Here is a 20,585-nt window from a genome sequence, read left to right on the forward strand (position 1 = left end):
TTTTGGAGAGGAAGTAGGGGGAGGGGCAGAGGGAGGGCGAGAGGCAGAGGGAGGGCGAGAGTAAGTCGCAGGGCTTGGTCTCACGACCCTGAGATCATGACCTGAGCCGAGATCAAGAGTTGGACACCCAACCAACTGAGCCACCCAGGTGCCCCTAAACTGTTTGCTTTTAATGGTGTTTACATTTTTTCTTTATATCTCTTTTCCTAGAGGATATATTCCCTTAACTCTTAATATATGGGTTTCAGCTTAATAGAATTCTAATTGGCAAGGTAACTTTCGATTTGTGGCTAAAAGATGGTTCTGCTCGTTGAAGCTTTGATGGTTCTATTAGCTGGGCTTGAATACAGGATGGTTGGATGTGTGCTTCAGCTCTTTATTTCTTAAACCGAAAAGCCTTCCTCATTTGACTTGTAATATGACCAGGAGAAAGAGAAATATGGTCAGCAGTGATTTGCCAGAGGGCATTTATACCCTGCATCTGTGGGACAGTTATCAGCAATTCTTTCTACCTTGCTGTGTTACATGGTGCCAGAATAATGACCACTTTTCTCTATTTTTCTAAATGTAACTATGTTAAAAATAACTTTTATTGATTCTGGTCTTTTAATGCATACTTGAAGCCTTCAGATGATTATTCAGACTTTCATAGATACTTTCTGTAAATTTCTTTTTTATTTGGCTGGGTGGGAAGGTACAGGAAGAAATACTACCCTTAATTTCAATAAAAGTGATTTTGGAACTAAAATGCTAGTAAAACAGGGACATATTAAAATTCCCCTTTAGAAGGGTAAAAGTAATGATTCTTTAGACCTGCAGCTTATGGTGAGTCCAGGAGGCAAAACCAATCCACTGGAACAACACGCATAGTCAAGTCTCTTGAGAAAGATGAATTTTGTTCTAACTGCATGTAAGCTGACCACAAACCATTGTTTAGATGACTCTTTGTCATTAATTCCACACCACCCTCTCATCCCCAGCCTTCTCCCTGGGACAGAGGCCAAACTTTGAAGCGTATATTTTCTGGGAGTGCCTTAAGATCATCCTCTTGAAACAAGTTAGCCTGGAAGGAGGCTCTGTCCTAGGGAAAACTGGTGCTTGCCCTTGCCCAGCATGCTTAGGGGAGGGAGCCGGTTAAGCTGGACTTGGACGCAGGCTTTGGGTTCACGTCCAGCTCTATCACCTGTGAGCTCTGCATCTGTGGGAAAGTTGTCTCATCAATTTGTGCCTCTATTTTCTCATCTGGAAAGCAGGGGCAAGTATATCTATCCCATACAGGTGTTACAAGAATTAAATGGCCCAAAGTAAATACCCAGTGAAAGCCCGTTTCTATTACTTTATGTTTAGATCTTTTACCTTTCCGTTAACTGTTAAAATACTTGAGTTCCCATGGAAGTGCTATTTTTTGGACATGTCATTAACATGCTAGCAAATGTTGATGTATTACAGCAGATTGGCTAGGGTTGTCAGAACGAGCTTAATGCAGCTAGCATATGTTAGTTATGCTTTTACCAAACACATAATCAGTTCATCTTTTGTTTCAGAAGGTTAGTTATTCCGTAAGTGGGTTTAAGGGTGTGTCCAGTATGATTTCGGCGATCATATTTTACTTTGGGATTACTGTTTGGGAAGAATAAGCTGTTAATTGTACTGAAATTATCTAGGGCCAGGCCGTGCTGTGAGGTGGACTCACCGAGCATGTGGGTGTGGGCTTCCGGGCGGGTCGTGGTGGAGAGCGCCCTCGTGGCCGGCCCGTAAGTCACTGCGATGTGGCTCTTTGTACCTGGCAGACTGACCGGGCACATCTGTGTCTTCACTGGTCTGTACAGTTACAGAGAGTCGAGGCTGCTGCCGACAGACCCTCCTGAGCATATCGAGGGCCACGTGAACAAAAATAAAATAAATAATGACAAAATAGCCAGGTACTACATAAGCTGAGGGGAACCTGTTTTTAACATTTAAAAAATTTAAGGTAGCTTTTGGGTACATTCTGGTTTGTTGTTTCTTTTATTAGGTTGAGTCAGGTGAAACTGGAGTTACTAGCTTTTGGCTTATAAAAATGGCAAATTTATTTGTCCAACCCAATACATGAATACCAAACAGGATGTACCACATTTCCCCTGCTAGCTGATTGTATCTAAGTAAAGATATTTGTAATGAAATCTGGGTTAAGGATTGGCATTTAGATTGGCAACACCAGTCTTTGTTTTGCTTTTGGAAGTAACCTCCGGGAAATGGGGGTAAGAGAGGACGTCCATCACTTACTAAATGAGATTTATCACATGTTAATTCCTCCTTGAATCATTTGCCCTAGTGCCAGATCTTACATAATGGATGGGTTAGAAAGATCCTGGCCCTTACTGTGGTTCGAGAGTAGGATCTGGACTGAGGGCCACCTCTAGCCTAAGCCAACTGATGGAGGTCATAGGCTGCCCATCACTTTGTTTCGAGTCCATTTGAATCTTAAGTTACCATTTACCTATTTTATCAAAACTCTTGGGGCACCTGGGTGGCCCAGTTAAGTGTCCGACTCTTAATTTTTGGCTGAGGTCATGATCTCGGGATCCTGGGATCGAGCCCCATGTCAGGCTCCCCACTCAGCGGGGCATCTGCTTGTCTCTCTAGCCCTCTCCCTTTACCCCTCCCTGGCTCGTACTCTTTCTAAAATGAATAAATAAATCTTAAAAAAAAAAACAACTCTTAGCACTATAGTCAGTCATCGGACGATGACACTCATTTGGAAAGCAGTATTTTAATACAACCAAATTCTAATTCAAATTCTATTGACGGAATAATGTCTGTAGAATATCTCTTTATTCTGTTTTCTTGTTCCTCTCCCTCTTTGTACCACACCACAGCCTCTATCATCCCTTACTGACTGGACTATTACTGATATAACACTAATAACATTGCATGATTAGTTCCTAAAAGGATTTCTTACCTGCACTTTTGACCCAGGGTATAGGTGAAAGAATGCCATTTGAGCCTTCTTTTACTCCTTTGTTGTGCAAACATTACTGAATCCCTGCTACATGCTAGTCCCTGTACACAGGGGTTTGTATTTGACAGGAAGAGACAGACAAGTGGACAGCATGGTTGAGGATTTAATTGGAATAGTACTACCTAGTGTATTAAGTATACACACAAAGTCCATTAAGCCCCAGTGAGGAGAGCGTGGGAAGCCTTCCCGGAGAGAGAGGCCGAAGCCGAGGAAGAGCTCACCAGGAGAAGAGAGAAATGTGTCAGGTAGAGGTAGCAGCAAGGCTTGAGCTTAGGTGAAGAGCTGGGTAAATCTTAAAACTCGGACCATAGGAGGAAATGGATTTAAATGATACAGCTTTTCTCTCTATCAGCATTTCGACTTCTAGGGTATAGATCCTGGTTCTTTGTTCATTCTTACTTACAAATTGGTTCTGCAATAGATTGTTTTGGTCCTCTCTTTCCTTCATACTGCAGTTTTTAAATTAATATCATTAATGTTACTCATCTTGTCTTTGAAGTCTCATTTAATTGAATTCGTGTTCTTACTAAATTATTTTATAGAGTGAAGCAACTGTTAGGAATTTCTTCCTGCTCCTTGAGTTGTATTTTCATCTGATAGAGAGATGGGATCAAAAGATAGGATCTTTGTGTTCTTCCATGCTTTTCTCCCTCTTTTTTCCCCCTTGCCGTAAGTTTGTTTGAATAGTTGTCATACATTTCCTTTCACCTTGATCATGCCTGTGTACCTCAGGTCAGAGTTTCTACTCGTGCTGATAGAATGAAGATCACGTTTTGACCTGTTCCTCATGCTAGCTGAGAAGAGATTCTTTCCCTTCTTCCAAGCTGCAGTTGAGGGCTTTGTTTTATGGTCCATTCATGTTTGTTGTTGCTATAAGAAGTGGGGATACCCGCCCCCCCGAGGGGGAATGTGGTCTTTGCTAGCATACCTGGGCTCTGCCTTCCCTCTCCCAAGGTTGTGTTAAAATGTGCTGCACTATGGTTCATGCCACATGGTGTGGGGGAAGGGGTAGGCCATAGGCAGTCTGCTTTAAATTCATTTCTCCAATTCTGGTGAATTTCTTCTCCCCCCCCCCCCAATTCTGGTGAATTTCTAGGAGGCTTTATTTCACTCAGGATCAGCCTTACCACTAACTTTCCATCCTTTCACTCATTACTCTCCTGAAGCAATTTCCATTGGTCCTAGATCAAAAAATATAAAAAAAGGAAGGCCACACAGTTTACTTCCTTTGAAATTTGAAATTCCATGGAATAATTCTCAAGATTCCTACCAATGTGGCTTTTACAGTAGTGAGGCCTTTTCCTTTGGTCTTCAGAAATTTGTTTCCTCCCTCGACCATGAAGTTTTATTTTTAAGATTTTATTTATTTATTAGAGAGAGAGAGAGAGCACAAGCAGGGGGAGCGGCAGGCAGAGGGAGAGGGAGAAACAGGCTCCCCGCTGAGCAAGGAGCCCGATGCGGGACTTGTTCCCAGGACCTTGGGATTGTGACCTGAGCCGAAGGCAAATGCTTAACCAACTGAGCCACCCAGGTTCCCCTGACCATGAAGTTTTAAAGCTTAATATATTAGATAATATGCATTTCCTTGTTTGGGTGCTCTTGGTGAAACATTTTTGCTAGTTTTTAGTAATTTTGTTTTTTGGGGGCTGTTGCTTATTTTGTTAGTTGTTGTGGGAAGGATATTCTGTGGTCTGGTTTTCAGCAATCATCATGACTTGATAGCCAAGGAGAGGACCACAAACAACAATTGTAGCTCTGAATGATTCTTTTCTAAGGATTCGGCCTAGATTTCTTCAGTTTGGAAGGAAATTTGTTTATTGAAGCTATTCAGTCAAAATAAGTTTGCTTATTATTTGTTCTACAGACATAAGGACAGTTATGTTAAGGTGATAGATCGTGACCCTAGGAAGTGAAATTGGCCCATCTGCCTCCAGCTTCAAGAGACGATTGTGCTGATCTGTGGCCTAAGTTTTGGTTGAAGGATAGAACTTGGTGTCTGTACCTCCCCTCCGTTGCCATGTAGGTTCTATCAGTTTTCTATATTTTTTCATTGTCATATGCCTGGACAAGGTTGTTTGGCAGCCCTGTCCAAGAAGTCATCGTGCCTGATGCATGAATCAGTCAGTGTCAGACGCCATAAAAGTAATGTGACTTTGCAAACACCACCCAATCCCTTAGGAGACTTACCGCTTTTGGGATGAAAACTTCTATCAGCTCCAGAAACTAGAGCCTCAAACGCATATGTAATTGCCCTACTTGGCAGTTCTGCTCTGAATCATCCTTTTTCCATGGCACAGGCCATGTGAGAACTGAACACACTCGAGAATGAGTGGGTTTGGTGTTTGTTTTAGACTTCAGTGTGCTTGGCACCATAGATTTGCTTTGGGTAACACTACCCCACTCTTAACAGAAGGACCTGGCGAGCTCTTGACTGCTTCCCATCATGTCTTTGTTACCTTAACTCAGCTAATTTATGTGAACAGTGGGGTTCTCTGGCCTATGGGCAGGGCTACGTAATCTCAGGCAGAAGAAACTTCCAAACATTCACAGAGTAAAGGAAGAATCCAGTTCTCTTTCCTCCACTTACCTTTCTCATCCCCGTCAACCCCTTTGAGGAGAAATAAAGGCATTTTCTGCTCCGTGGCAACTTGAAGAATTGGGATGGGTGGGCTTACCCGTCATCCCAGTCTCTGCAAACTCGGCTGTAGGACTCCTAGAGTCCTGTTTTCTCCCTCCTCCTGTGGGGGAAATTAGCAACTTTATTTGGGGGTGATTTTTAAAAAAATGCAAAGTTCAGGAGTTTAAGAAAAAGAATAGAATTTATTGTGGAATGTAGCAGCCGTTTGCTGTTCCTTTGGTTTTTATAGTTGGTTCTTTAAACAGTTTCTTAAATGAATTAAGTGCTGACAGGCCTTTGCCCCTGGGGGACAGTAATATTACCTCAAATTCTCACATACTTTTTACAAATGAAAATATCATATAATTATATTCTCCTCATCCTCTTCTTTCTTCAAATCTGGCGACAACTAGTTAATTTTGAAACTACCAGAGAGATTATTTCAGTGTTATACTGCACCTCTGGGAGAAGAATGGAGTCTCCTCTTTTTGTCCATATGCTGACAAAAATCTCCTAGTTTCAGAGGGCAATGATGTCACCAGCTAATGAGCAAAATATTTCTTACTTAAACAGATGAGTCCTTCCCTGATTCCTTTGTGAAATAAATTAAAAAAAAAAAACCCACAATGTGTTTCATATTGTCTGTAGTTATGCTGACAACTCATAAACACTTCAAAATGTAATTCTGACTTCTTTAGAGAGCGAGACTAATTTTTTTCATAAACACAAAGGAAACGCATTAAACTGATGGCTGGGCCCGGGTGGAAGGCCCCTGCCACAGCTGGTCACTGATGAGAATCATCAGTGCTGATCTTGAACGTCCCCTAGCCGCAGCCAATGTGCTGCCCCCAAGGTAGGGAGTGACCTTGAAGGCATCACTTCTTGGACCAGTGGAGGATGATCAGGCATGTTGGAGAGATTATGAAATCAGGCTTGGAAAAGAGGAGGGCCAGAAAGCTGCTGTTGATTTGGGTCACATGCTGTTTAGCAGGGCGGCAGCCGAGCTGGATCTCTCTTTGCCTGTCCAAAAAGGCAGGCATCTAAGGTCAGGGGGAGAAAGAAGTGAGCCTCGGGGCCATCTAAACACTGGCCTTCTAGCATCCCGGAGGAACCCAGATATGCCCCCACACTCACGGCAGGTGCCCCTCCCCTCAGTGAAGCATGCCTCGGTTTTCCCAGCCAAAGGTGAGTTCTCCCACTTCTGAATGCCTCTGCCTCTTTGTTCCTCTTATGCATTTATCACAGCTCCTTATGCTGATCATATCTCTGAACCTCCATGGGGGCTCTGTTTGCCCCCAGACGTCTGGATTATTACCTTTGCAGGCCCAGGTAGAGTCGCCTCACTGATATTTCAGTTCCTTGCTCTTCCTTACACCTTGAATCAGTGCATCCATCCATTGACTTCAACCAGGCAATAATCTATTTATCACAAACAGATCCTATTTTAATTGTCTCAGTGTAAAAGAATATTGTAATGCTTGGGGTTGACAGTTGTGTGAGGAAGTAGGCACTCTTTTTTTTTTAAGATGTTATTTATTTATTTATTTAGAGAGCACACGTGAGTGAGGTGGGGAGAGGCAGAGGGAGAGGGGAGAGAATCTCAAGCAGACTCCCCGCTGAGTGAGGAGCTGGATGTGGGGCTTGATCTCAAGACCCTGAGATCACGACCTGAGCCGAAATCAAGTGGATGCTTAACTGACTGAGCTACCCAGGCACCCCTAGACACTCTTTTTATACTACTTGTGAGATTTAAAAATAATACCGTGTACAGTGTTTCTCCTGAGAAAAGTGTTAATATATATCAAAGGACTTAAAGCTATGCCCATTTTTTTACCCATAAATTCTATAATAATTTTTTCTAAAAAGAAGAATGTGTTAGATGTGTTAGAAATGTTACAACAAACTCTTCATCAGAGTATTGTTTATGATACTGAAAAATCGGAAACATGCCAATGTCCGATGATTCCGGGCTAACGTTAAGAAAATCATGGCTTACTTCAGTGAATACTAATGAATTATGAATATATTGTATTTTATTTGTTGGACATTTGTCGACATGAGAAAATGTTCAAAACATATTAATAGAAAAAGCAGATTTTAAAACAGTTTGAACAGTATCCATTGAGCGCTCCAAGCTTTCTCCGGGAGAAAGCTTGAGAGGTGGCAGTGCGGCTCAGAGAGGGTCGCGGCTCTCAGCAGGCACTTTGTTTCTGCTCGTACTGTGTGTTCATGTGAGGGAGGCTCTGGGGACCCTGATAGTGACTGTGAGTGTAGAAGGTGGAGCAGCTAAAGATCACAGAGTCATCCTTTTTTGTCAACACAACACAAAACAGACATAGATACCTAAGGGTGTCTAGTGTGTGGGGGGTGCGTGCACACGCATGTGTGCGTGTGTGAGAAAAGCGGGGGGATATCAGCCAAAATATGACTTTTTTTTTTTAAGTTTTCATTTATTTATTTGTTAGAGAGACCGAGCACAAGCAGGGGGAGTGGCAGGCAGAGGCAGAGGGAAAAGCAGGCTTCCCACTGAGCAAGAAGCCTGATGCGGGACTCGATCCCGGGATCCTGACATCACGGCCTGAGCTGAAAGCAGCCGCTTAACCGACTGAGCCACCCAGGCATCCCAAAATATGACTAATTTTTCTATCTGAGTGTGGGAGGGTATAGGTGATTTCTTTTTCTCCTCCTTTCTTCTCCTTTCCTTTTCTCCTGTATCTGCATTTTCCACATTTTCCAATTAAAAATATATCACATGTAATCAGAAATAAATGTTACTGAAATACAGTCACAGAAAAAATAGCGCAGTGCCCATTGTCTTCATGAAGCTGGGTGAGGGACTGAGTACTATGTGATTCCCATATTCTGGGCTCAGTCCTGTGATTGTGTGTGCTCTGCAACCACACAGCCTAAGGAAGATGAGGAGGGAGGCCAGGAGGGCTTTCCAGGGGAGGCGACATAAGGACCAAATATTGAAGGATGGGTAGGAGCTGGAAGAGTCCATGGGGTGGGCAGAGATGTTCCCAAAAAAGGAATCCACCAGTGCAAAGGTGTGCAGGCACATGAGAGAGAAGAGTATTTGAGGTGCTCTGAGGAAGTCAAAGGATGAGAACCAGATGCCATGAGAGGCCTTCCCACACAGTATCTGCATAGAGACCCACACAGAAACTGGAAATCAGGACAGGACTCTAACCACGCAAAGTCCTACCCTCCACAATAAGGCCTTTGGACTTTGCTCTGAGGACCTAACGAACAGTTCCTTAGAGTGGCCGTCAGATGCTCAAACCTGTCCTCCACAAATTTGCACACTTCCTGTGTGCTAAGTTCAAGCCCACTACCCAGCGAAGAAGACCAGAGACGCCCTTCCTTCATGAAGTGTATTCCCCGGTTTCCAACTGCCCTCCACCAAGAAGCTTCCCAGGGTGGCCTGGCCCAACCTAGTCCTTCAAATATCCCACAGTTTACTCAGATACCATAGCAGGGGCTGGGAACGATGGGGCTGGAGAATCTAAACTTATCCATGGCACATGGAAGACACGCACATTTACCGAGGGCCCGCTGTGGGTGGGGCCTGGGCTGGGTACCATGAGTACAGGCTGGGGGGTCAGACATGGTCCCTGTGGACCTTCCTGTCTTTGAAAGGATGAGCTGTGTTGGACGCCCATGTAGTAGCCAACGCTGAGTACCTTCATAAAGACCTGAATCATCCTCCCAGGGCTGTGGCAGCGACAGCTAACGGCGCATGCAGGAGGAGTAGGCCTCTAGGAGGATAAGCAGGGATGTGTCTTTCCCCCAAGCTCCTCACAGAACCTGGGGCAGTCGGGGCCTGGCTTCCCGTGCATCTCTTTTTTTTTTTAAAGATTTTATTTGTTTATTTGAGAGGGAGAATGAGATAGAGCATGAGAAGGGGGAGTGTCAGAGGGAGAAGCAGACTCCCCGCTGAGCAGGGAGCCCGATGTGGGACTCAATCCCGGGACTCCAGGATCGTGACCTGAGCCGAAGGCAGTCGCCCAACCAACTGAGCCACCCAGGTGCCCCGTGCATCTCACACTACACCGTTGCCAACCAGGCTCTAGGCCTCACATTCAAGGTCCTTTTTACCTTCTCAAGAGTTCTGGGAGGCTTATCACTGCCTGTTTTATAAATGAGAGAAATTAAGACACACACTCTTCACAAGTGGCATAAAAAGGACCTGAGCCTACCTCCTGCCTCTGCCAGATTCCAGAGTTCTGTCTCCTAATTCTGCTCAGAATCTTCTCTGCATCTAAACAACCTGTTCAGGGACGCCTGCGTGGCTCAGTCGGTTAAGCCTCTGCCTTCGGCTCAGGTCCTGATCTGCGGGTCCTGGGATCGAGTCCTGCATCGGGCTCCCTGCTCAGCCGGAAGTCTGCTTCTCCCTCTCCCTCTGCTGCTCCCCCTACTTGTGTTCTCTCTCTCTTGCTCTGTCAAATAAATAAATAAACAGCCTGTTCAGACCCAGCCTCAGATGTTGGCCCTATCATTAGCTTTCACATGTTTTCTTTGCCTTTGCTGTGTACACAGCACCTAGAACAGTTTTTAAGAATTAAAATCAGTCTTGTTGGAATCCCAATCGGTAACAGATGACAGCTGTGATAAGCACTCACTGAGCTCCACTCGTTGATTGTACAGACACAATTTTTAAAACAACACTTTAAGATCACTGTTATCAGATGAAATTTGCATGGAGGAATACTAAGACCCATAGAGGTGAAGTGATTTGCTAGAGGACTTGGAAATTGAAAACCAGGTTGTTCAGGCTCCAAAGTCTTGTGGCTTTCCTCTCTTCCCTTTACCCCCCTCCCATTGGGGCATCATAATACGTTTTCTCAGTTTGCACCAGGTAACCAGGAAATTCTGAAACTAAGGACTTCTACTGAGCGTTTTAAGGAACTCTGAGCATAACCTTGCATGCACTGTGGTTGGCGGTCTTGGGGGAAGAAAGCTCCTGTGCAGGTTGTGGGTGTGGGAGCAAAACCACAAAGTTTCACATTCTGCGTCTGTCATTTACTGGCTGTGAAGTTAGGTCAAATGTGTAAATACCTAGCACGGTGCCTGGGAAGTATGAGCATTCAGTAAATAGGGGTGTTGGAAGATTAACGTCCGAAAAGCACCAGGCCGTGTAGGGAAGGTGTAGCAGACCCCGGGGGAGAAGTAATCGGAAAGTCCATTAACAGTAGGAGGAGACACTTCTGGGGAAGAAAATTGCCGGGGGTGGGGGGGGCAATTCATGCAGTTCTTGATGAAGAGAGAGAGCTGCCAAAAGGGCCCAGGAAAAGGGGATGGGGCTCTGGTGCATCTCTCAAAAGAGCCTGGGACCTCTGCATGGTAAAAACGTGTGTGTGTGGTGTGTGGTGTGTGTGGTGTCCTACCAAGAGAGGTGACCTTGCACATACATAAATAGAGGCCCACACGAGGAGAGAGGCACTAGGACTGGGCAGCCAGACCGCCCAGTGGGAATACATGACTTACCTGATTGAATGAATTTACTCCTGAAATCCAGACAGGACTTGCAACCCATGCCGTGGAGACTTCATACGGGTTTTCAGTCCTGTCTTGTTAGCTGACATTCTGTGTCAGTAAGAGCATGTGCCTGTGGCTTCCCAGACACCCTTGAGAAAATGAAATGGCCCTCTTGTGACACAGGCCATGTGCACCCATCTCTGGAATCCAAGAGAACTCAGCTGCTCTGAGGTGATCATTGAAACGATTTGGTAAGACCGTTTTAGAGGCATCACTGGACAGGAAATGCCCTACATTTACTTTAGTAGTTAAAAATAGGAAAAAAGGAGTGGGGAGAGACAGAAAGTGACAGCTCCAGGAGAAAACCAAAATCACAAGTTTTAATTCAGCGATGTCAAAAATAGCCATTGGAAGTTGTCTATTTTCAATCGAGACTACTCCCTTCAGGGGGTGTTTGGAAGAGTATCTGCGAAGGCGATCTTTTTTAAGTTCAGTCACTTGTAAGGGTTAGTCCTTGTCCCGGATTTGCTCAGATTCCCGCGTTCTTTTTTTCTCTCTCTGGAATTCCATAGACAGTAATTAAGGAACTGGAGGCCAGCGGGAGGTCAGGGAGCCTTCGTCAGTGAAAACAGGGATTGTTTGCCACGTACAACACTCCCTTTTTTCCTGGTGGTGAATAGGAGATTTGCTTAGAGCTGATGACTTATGCCTTTCTTACAAGTTATGCAGCGAGCAAGGAACGGGGGAACCAGGCAGCAAGCAGAAAGCAGCTAATTGAATCCAGTGTCTTCACTTTTTCCTCCTTCGGATACTGATCTGTGCTGGTGGAGCCTGTCGGATCATGTAACTCCAAAGGAACATGTTCAAGGAGTGCCTCACGCTCACTTTGAGATTACAGAGTTGACGGACCCGGAGTGAAGCCGCTCTCAGCGAGGGGAGGGGGCGGGGGTGCCAGCCGAGCGCAGCGTCGCCCCTCACGCCTGCTCGATGCCGAAGCCGGTAAGTCTGCCGGCTGTGTTCCGTGGCAAAGGGAAAATGTGCTTTCTGTCACTTCAAGGAAAAGCTTTTCCATTGCTCCCGGCTGTGATGGCTTTCGTCTTTTCTATTCAAATTCTGCGAGATTGGTCCTTCTTTCCTTCCCTGCTGTGTAACCCTGAGCACTCTTCCCTAGCACGCTCACCCAGTACGAAGATGTAGCCTTGGGGGGAGAAGAGTGAATATTCTTTTGAGAATATTCTCAAGAGATTGAGTGTACGTGGTGGGAGCTCAGCTGTCAATCATGGAGGCTTTCAGTGTGGAGGAGTCGACTGCAGACAGCCTTGCATGCTGTCGCTTTTCATAAACCTGCAAGCGATCGGCTACCTTCCCTTAAGGTTAATGCCACTGACGGTGCGGATCTCGGAAGTTGAAGTGTCTTATGTCTGATTATGCACCCAGTTAACCAGAAACCGTTGTGTGAATTTCTTAAGCGGATACATTTCCAGTTTCAGGATACATTCAGAAATGCTTAAATATCTTCTGTGGCTCCAGGGGAGATAAACTGACTTAGTCTGGCTGCTAATTGGGACAGTGTGCTGAGTGTTTGGAGCTGGGGAAGCAAGCTGAGTGTATTTCTGCAAAAGGCAAAGTCGTACGTAATCCTGTGCTCAGCGTGGTCTCGAGCAGTCCCCAGAAGGGTTCTGGTTTGCTCTTTGCAAGTTCAGTTTAACTTCTATTATGGGACAGTGCTCCCGTGCCTGCAGGACCGTGCTATGTGGCTTTTGGAAAACATCTGTTACAGCGCATCAGAGTTGGAGGAAATGTTCTTTTGTTTTTGTTTTGTTTTGTTTTGTTTTTACCGGGTCCAGTGGAGTATCTTACCTGGTACCGACCTGCACTGACAGGCTTGAGAGTGAGGGGATGCTTTTCGTTTGCTCCAGCACACAAATTTTTCTGTCTACAGATGCTATTAATTGTGCTCCTTTTTCCTGGTCATCCTTGATGTAGCTGTGTTATGGAAAGTTCTCCATGCTGGCTCCATGTCTTTCCTATTAGAACATTGCAGATGTGTCAAGGACGCACATGTTCCAAAACAAGCTGAGAAAGAAGGAGGCTCCACCCTCCTTCGCCTGCCAAGTGGGCCCCATAGGTTCCTCATTCAGCACCCTGGCAGGCAAATGGTGTACTATCTCTTTAAAGCAGCTCTAGTTTTGTGCCTTGGCTTGGTCAATTTGTTATGGTTTAAAACTGTGGAGCCAGCTGTCTGCAATCTGATGTAATGTTGCCATGGAAACCAGAAATGAAACACTTAAGCATTCACCACAGAATTACTACATATAGCATTAGCCAAAGTAATTAAAAGTTGAGCCATATGGGCTTTCTGGTGGAAAAATCTGCAAGAGAAAGGCTGGAAATCAAATGTTTCTATTTACAGTAACGTAAATCCATTTTTCCACATCCTTTGGTGGAATACATTAATTGCCTTTTACGACTGAAGTTTAGAGGTGGGAGTTTTATACAGATGATTTAGTTTTCACCTTCTCATTTAGACGATGATCAAATTAAAGTTTACTTTAGTCCTCTGACCTGGGGCAGGACAGGGAGAGGAGGAAAATACCGTGTCCTGTTACAACGTGCATAAACATACACTGTTGTTTCTTCACTTCAGTTTGTTTAAAAACTGTTTTCTAGTAGTACTGTTCAATCTAGGAGTCTGTTTCTTGGAATCAACCATTCATTTTATATGTAATGCAGATTTCCTTCATCTTTTACCCAAGTTCCTCCGGGTGCAAAGATTTCATGCATACTCTTCTTAATTAAATAGTTATTTTTAAATTCTTACACCCTCATCTCTGGGGGTGTAATTTTCTGAATAAAAAGACACGACAAGGGGCACCTGGGTGGCTCAGTCAGTTAAGCGTCGTGCCTTCGGCTCGGGTCATGGTCCCAGGGTCCTGGGATCAAGCCCCGCATCGGGCTCCCTGCTCGGCGGGGAGTCTGCTTCTCCCCCTCCTTCCCGCTCATGTTCTCTCTCGTTGTCTCTGTCTCTCTTAGATAAATAAATAAAATATTTTTTAAAGAAAGACATGATAAGTTATTTTTAGTATTTGGGAAGTGGTGTGTGCTAATTTAAAAGGAGAAACATGAAATGAGGAATGTAAGCTTTAGTCCCCATTTTAAAAGAAATGCACGCCTTTTACAGAGTCTTTATGTTAAAACAGCTGGAGAGAATTTTTTAAAGGCAAATATTTCACAACTCCTTATCCTCTGGACTTAGGAGGAAGTGAGAAGTCAACACCTCTCTATCAATAAAAAGCATCCTTGGGATACACTTGGTTAACTCCAGTGACTTCTAGGCTGCCTCAAGGGAGGATGTATCTTGATTGACTTTGGTTTTATCTTACATTTTTCTTCATATACATTGTGCTGCATCTACCTTGTTTAGTGTCCAAACCATGATAATGAAAAGTTACTGGTTGCTAGGATTTGTGATTTGTCAGTGGCAGATACCCCTAAAATCTTCATTTTTTTTTTTTAAGAAAAGTAAAAATAACATTAATTCAAAGTTCTAAAGAGCCTGTTTCTCAAAAATAGATGGAACATGTGAAAGCAATTAAACAAGTACCTGGAATATGTTATTTTTCACCACAGTGAATTAGGACAGAGGAAGGTAGGACTTGGGGAGGGGATCTTTCCCTTTAATTCTGTTGTCCTGGTTTAACTTATTTCATTTCTCCCTCAGAAGTTCCCTCTGTGGCATGTTTCCTACGTGTCATTTGTCTTTGTGGAATGCACAGGCACACAGAACTCCCCCACCACCACCCCGAGCAGCGGTAGCAACCCCCAAACTAGGTACAAAGTACACACACACACACACACAGACGCACACACACACACACGCACACATCACTGATTTTCATTCTCTAACATAGCTTCCTGTGTCTTGATTATAAACCTGTGCTCATTTCGTTTTTCACTTGACTTCAGAATTTTTCTTTCTTTCTTTATTTTTGACTTAAGAATTTTTTAATGTGACAGTTACAAACATGTTCTAGGTTTGTTCCCTGTGATGTTGGTTCTCAGAATTGCTTAGCTTTTTGAGACACATCAAGAAGGCAGAATACTTTAAATGTTTCTGTGTAATTCCATGCACTATGGTTTTGCTCAGGTGCTGATTACCCAGAATGAGGGTTTACCCAGTTCTCATTCCTCTGGTTGACCACTCTGACCATTTTCATCACACATCAACAGTTCAGCCAAGTAAAAATGAAATTCAAACCAGACAATACCATTAGGTAGCAGAAGCTATACTTCCTATCTCGTTTTAATTGTTTACATTGTAAGTTTTAGACCAAACGTGTTAAATCTCATTGCCAGCATGCGGTGTAACCTCCTTCCTCCATTACCTGGGGGTTCCATTTCTCTTCTTTATGCTCAGCTAAGCAGTAGTTCACTTTAATTCTGAAATGGAGATGCAACATCTTATCTAGGAATTTTGGAGACATTGAATACAGTTCACAGGAGAGAAGCCTGAGAAGTCCCCCTGTCCTGATGACTTGCCATTTCTGGGTTATCATAATTGTTCTTCAGTGGGTGAATGGTTTGCTTATAGTCCTGCAGAGAGAAAGTACAATGGCCTTACACTGGGAGCTCCAGGGTGAGGACAGAGGCCAGGAAATGGGTTGTATTTTTGCCTTTCATAGTGCCACAGTGCTACAGAAATATTTGTGGACTCATAACATGCTGCACCGTTTAATTCATGGAATCTCCACCTTCTTTACCCTTGAACCACTGTTGTCTGCGAATCCTCGAGTACCTATTCGATTGTCGATTTCTCACGGGGGAATGGCTTCATGTTAGGCCAGTTGTTCAGAGCTGTGATTTTTGTTTTGCTTTGTTGTTTATATGAGGCATCTCTGTCCTTACTGTTTCTGTGAACTAGGTTTGAGGAAGTGGGAGAGAAGGTTGTTGCCAGGATGTGCAGGATCAGCTGGGGTTGCTCCCGGGCTGCCTGGGGTGCGTGGAGGCTTGCCCTTCGGCCGGGCTCTGCGCTCCCGGGACCGCCTGAGCACCCAGCCCGTGCAGCACACCCCTGGAGCTGCAGATTGCTTTTGCTTTTTCACATTTTGAACAGATAAAACAGAGGAAGCTGCATATTGAATGTTAGAGCTGACTTGGAACCAAAACCCTCATTTTGTTCACAAGGAAAGGATTGTTTTCACTGGGGTCACTGCTGCAGAGAGATTTTTTTTTTTCTCCTCTCTGTAATGTTTGATACTTGAGGGAAAACAGCTGGGTTGAGCATACTTGAATCGCTGCAAAATGAAATGGGATGCTGGGGAATATGCACTGTACTGTATGGCTGAAAAGGTCAGCTTTTTCCCTTGTCCCTCGCGGAGGAATGCAGGGTCTGTCCTCATGCTCGCCCTGCGAGCTCTCACAAGGAGCCGGGAGAGGCGGAAGGCATGGCCGAGGTGTGGCAGGCCCACCTAACGAATGGCACAGGAGGCGGCTTTTTGCTTTTCTTCCCTTTTCCTGCCCTGCTGTTTTTGATTTTGGGGGAGGACTGGAACGAGTCAGCAGAATTTTGGTTTGGAGGAGTAGCTGATGACCACGTTGAGCAGTCCTGATGGGCCAGACAGATGAGAGCCGGGCCCAAACCACAGCAGTGGGACTGGAATGACAGGGCCAGCCTGGTGGAGAGAGTCCTGTCGGAGTTCGCCAGAAGGAGGCCCCGCGCCAGTCCAGGGCCCCGGGGTGTGTCGCGGTGCCTGGGACCTGGAGTGGTGTGTGCGGCTTCGTGAGCCCCAGGGGGCCAGTCGGTGGGGGCCCCAGGTGCAGCCACACAGCTCAGACTGGTGGGGAGGTCAGGCTACACCCGGCTGCCAGAGCAGACGGCTCTGGGGCAATGATCTGATTAACTTTTCTTTTGTTTCTTTGCCAGTCAAGAGAACAATCAGATGATGAGACCGAGGAGTCGGTGAAGTTTAAGAGGTTACACAAGCTGGTCAACTCCACTCGCAGAGTGAGAAAGAAACTGATCAGAGTGGAAGAGATGAGAAAGCCCAGCACCGAAGGTAAAAAAAGAAAAAAAAAAACACACTCTACCCTGCTTATTCCAAATTAAATCAGGCGGGGTCAGCTCTTCAGTAGAAAAAGAGTATGATTTCAACTGGAAAATGGATTGCATTCCAGCTGAGGCTGCAGAGAGTGCCTTGGGTCTGCGTGTGAGCAGGGCATTGCTCAGCACGTTAGGGATCCTGGCACCCAGCATCTCGGGAGGCTTAGTACTGTTCGTGTTACAGCGATGGGAAATGGCTGGTGTGTGACAAGGAAGTCTTCTCAAGATGTGGTACAGCTTTAATGTTGAGCGTACACCACTTTACATCAACTTTATCTTATAACTTCTCAGCAGTAGCCTCTGTGCCCAAAAGATGATGGTTCTTGCCCATTGAATTTATTTATTTTTTTAATTTTATTTTATTATGTTAGTCACCATACAGTACATCATTAGTTTTTGATGTGGTGATCCACGATCCATTGTTTTCGTATAACACCCAGTGCTCCATGCAGTAGGTGCCCTCCTTAATACCCATCACCAGGCTAACCCATCCCCCCAACCCCCTCCCCTCTAAAACCCTCAGTTTGTTTCTCAGAGTCCATAGTCTCTCATGGTTCATCTCCTCCTCCGATTCCCCCCCTTCATTTTTCCCTCCCTTCCCCTAATGTCCTCCATGCTATTCCTTATGTTCCACAAAGTGAAACCATATGATAATTGACTTTCTCTGCTTGACTTATTTCACTTAGCATAATCTCTTCCAGTCCCATCCGTGTTGATGTAAAAGTTGGGTATTCATCCTTTTTGATGGCTGAGTAATATTTCCATTGTATATATGGACAACATCTTCTTTATCCATTCATCTGTTGAAGGGCATCTCGGCTCTTTCCACAGTTTTTGCCCATTGAATTTAGTCCAGATTTGATATACATCCATCTCAAACAAACATCCAACAATCGAGGCACTTAATATCCTGTCAGATCTCCAAGGGATGATTTGTTCTTCCTATAAACAGTCTTAGGACTCGGTTCAGGTGGGGCTCTAAGGACCTTCCGTTCTAAGTGGATCTTAAGAGCTATATTGCTGGCTAAGCGGCTTGTCAGATGAAGCAATTATGTCAAAAGGGGCATGAGCTTGGATTTATTGTAGTGAATAGTTAACCTTTCAAGTGTGATTATGACAGCTTAAATCTCACCCATATTCATCACTCCTGTTGTTAGCAGTATGCATTTGCAGCATCTTGTAAGATTCTCCCAAAAGGATAAAATAAAAGAATAAGATTTCCTGTTTGGAAAATGATAAGTGAACTGGAAAAAAGTAGTGGAAAGAATAGGTCTTATTTTTAAAAAGCACATGACTTGTTAAAATGTCATATCTACATTTTGAGGAATCTCAAAAATTTAACGTGTAGATTTGAAAATGATCATTGAGAGGCCTTTTTGTTGTACACAAATAAAATCAAGGCGTGAAGAGAACTGGGATTTCCCCTGACTTACATAGAGGAGGGTTTCCTGTTTTTACTGCTGTTTTTAAATTTCTGTTTGCTGTAATTATTTACCAGCTTAACTCCGCTAGAGAAATATTGGAGGTGAGGGGATTACGAGGGGAGCATGGAGGCAAGAAAGGAAAAGAAGGGGGGAGGGGCAGCGAGAGAGACGTGCTTATGGGCAACTTCATAGAGTTGTGTTGAATTCCAGGTTTCATGTGGGTGTCTTCTTGCATGGTTATTATGCTTGCCTTTGGGTGCGATGCTGATTTTACATTTGGTTGTTTTAATACCTGCGTGTCAGTCACGGTTTCACAGTACAAGATTATAGCGTGATTTCCTCTCACGGGCGGCACTTAACGAAATCACGCACGTAGTGTCCGTTGGAATAGTAAGGAGAACCATATGGAATTGCCATCATTCAACCTTGGGCACCACATTTTAAAACAAACCTCTCTCACTTGCCAAAATTAAATCTCAAAACACAGCAAATGGATTGATGGGTCTCGTCCATAAACGAGGACACATGAGTGACGTGCGGGGTACTCTGGGCCTACCCCCCAGTTGCCCGTACGTCCAGAGTTGTCGGGGGCATCAGGGCTGCCTTTTGAACTCTCTCTCAGAGACGTAGTTGACAAAAGGGAAAAATATACCTAGAGGGGTAGCTTTAGGGTAAGAAGTAGTAATTGTATGGGCTTCTAGCCCTGAACTGTAATTCATCTGGTTATGAATTAGGTGCCACTGATGGAAGATGGATTAAACGAGCCTGAGTCCCCATTAGCCTCTGGTGTCTGATGAGTTGGGGTGCTGGGCTGCCGCTAACTGGACTTGTCGGTTTCGCCAGGAGAGGAGTCAGGTGTGTGTGTGCAGCTCAGGGCATCTGCGTGGGGCTGCCCCCCAGCCAGACTATAGACAAGAACTGTCCTCCAGATCCTGTAGAGTAGCACTCTCTGAGGTTCCTCATTGGCAAAAGAGCTGGTCCTTGACCATTGCTCCTGCAGAGCAGGAAAGACTCACATTCCCAGTAACCCCTCCCTCACTGGCCCGGGACCTTCCAAGAGTTGAGCCTTTCACTTCCTACATGTCTGTGCCAATACTGAGTTGTCTGAAGATTATCCACCTGTACTGAGAGCATCCTGTGTGCCAGCCACTTTTCCACACACTTTAGATTTTACGTTCCTTTTAATACGTCATCCTCAGGATAGCCTCCAGAGGCGGGCATTAATACCATCCTCATTTCACAAATGAGGGGACAGACACACCAAGAGGTTAAATGATTGGCTCAGTGTCACTGAGCTGGCTGGCAGAAGGCCCAGAATTAAGTCCAGGTGACCTGGCCTCCACTCTGCTCCCACCCCTTCCCCACCCCTCAGCTCTGGAGTCCTGGAAGAGCCAGGAGAGTTAGAGTCTCCCACCTAGTCTCACCCTTTTGACTGAGTTTCAAGTCCTTATCCAGGGCACGGATGACGCTAGACGATGTTCAGTCATAGGCCAGGTCGGTGCCCTTCGTCTGCCCTTTTTGTGTGTTTTCTCCTAGAGCCGATACCCACCGACCCTCTTCCCTCATTGGCACAGCTTATCTGTGACCCAGTAATGAATCATTAGCTTTTGTACGGTGCTTTTTAGCTTATAAAGTGCCTTCACGTACTTCTTTTCATTTAATTTTATCATCTTCAGTAGTCTTGAAGTAGATATTTCTAGGATAGGCAGAAGTTATTACAGGTGAGGAAGCAGACTCAGAGAGATGAAATTATTGCCCAAGGTCATGGAGACGGTGAGTGGCAGAATCAGAGCTGGAATCAGGGCATAAAGCTGGGTTCTTGGCATTAAGTCACCCCATACCCTAGCCGCGTTTCCTTCTGCAGTCTGATCTCAGTGACGAGGATAGATAAAGGTCATTGTGTGAAGTAGGTCACACCAATCACGACGGGGCCTTGCATGTTGACTGCCATTCTTCCAAAGGATG

General features: G+C 44.9%; 1 protein-coding gene and 1 long non-coding RNA gene across 11 annotated transcripts in view; one reads left to right on the plus strand and one right to left on the minus strand.

The window, feature by feature from the left end:
* Positions 1–20,585, plus strand: part of SASH1 (SAM and SH3 domain containing 1) — a 234,878-nt gene that overhangs the window by 176,176 nt on the left and 38,117 nt on the right. For 8 of the 9 annotated variants that reach the window (XM_081829122.1, XM_081829125.1, XM_081829119.1 and 5 more), the window contains one exon: positions 17,020–17,152. In XM_081829122.1, coding sequence (XP_081685248.1) covers positions 17,020–17,152 — 133 coding nt within the window. Of the gene's footprint in view, positions 1–10,933; positions 12,096–17,019; positions 17,153–20,585 lie in introns of those variants that run through there. The other variant, XM_031021157.2, reaches the window with a different exon arrangement.
* LOC145723132 (uncharacterized) overlaps positions 1–20,585 on the minus strand; it is a 217,110-nt gene that overhangs the window by 131,369 nt on the left and 65,156 nt on the right. The window lies entirely within an intron of this gene.

Source organism: Leptonychotes weddellii, chromosome 8 (assembly GCF_054177405.1).
Source record: "Leptonychotes weddellii isolate Sample4059 chromosome 8, ASM5417740v2, whole genome shotgun sequence".
Lineage (NCBI taxonomy): Eukaryota > Metazoa > Chordata > Mammalia > Carnivora > Phocidae > Leptonychotes > Leptonychotes weddellii.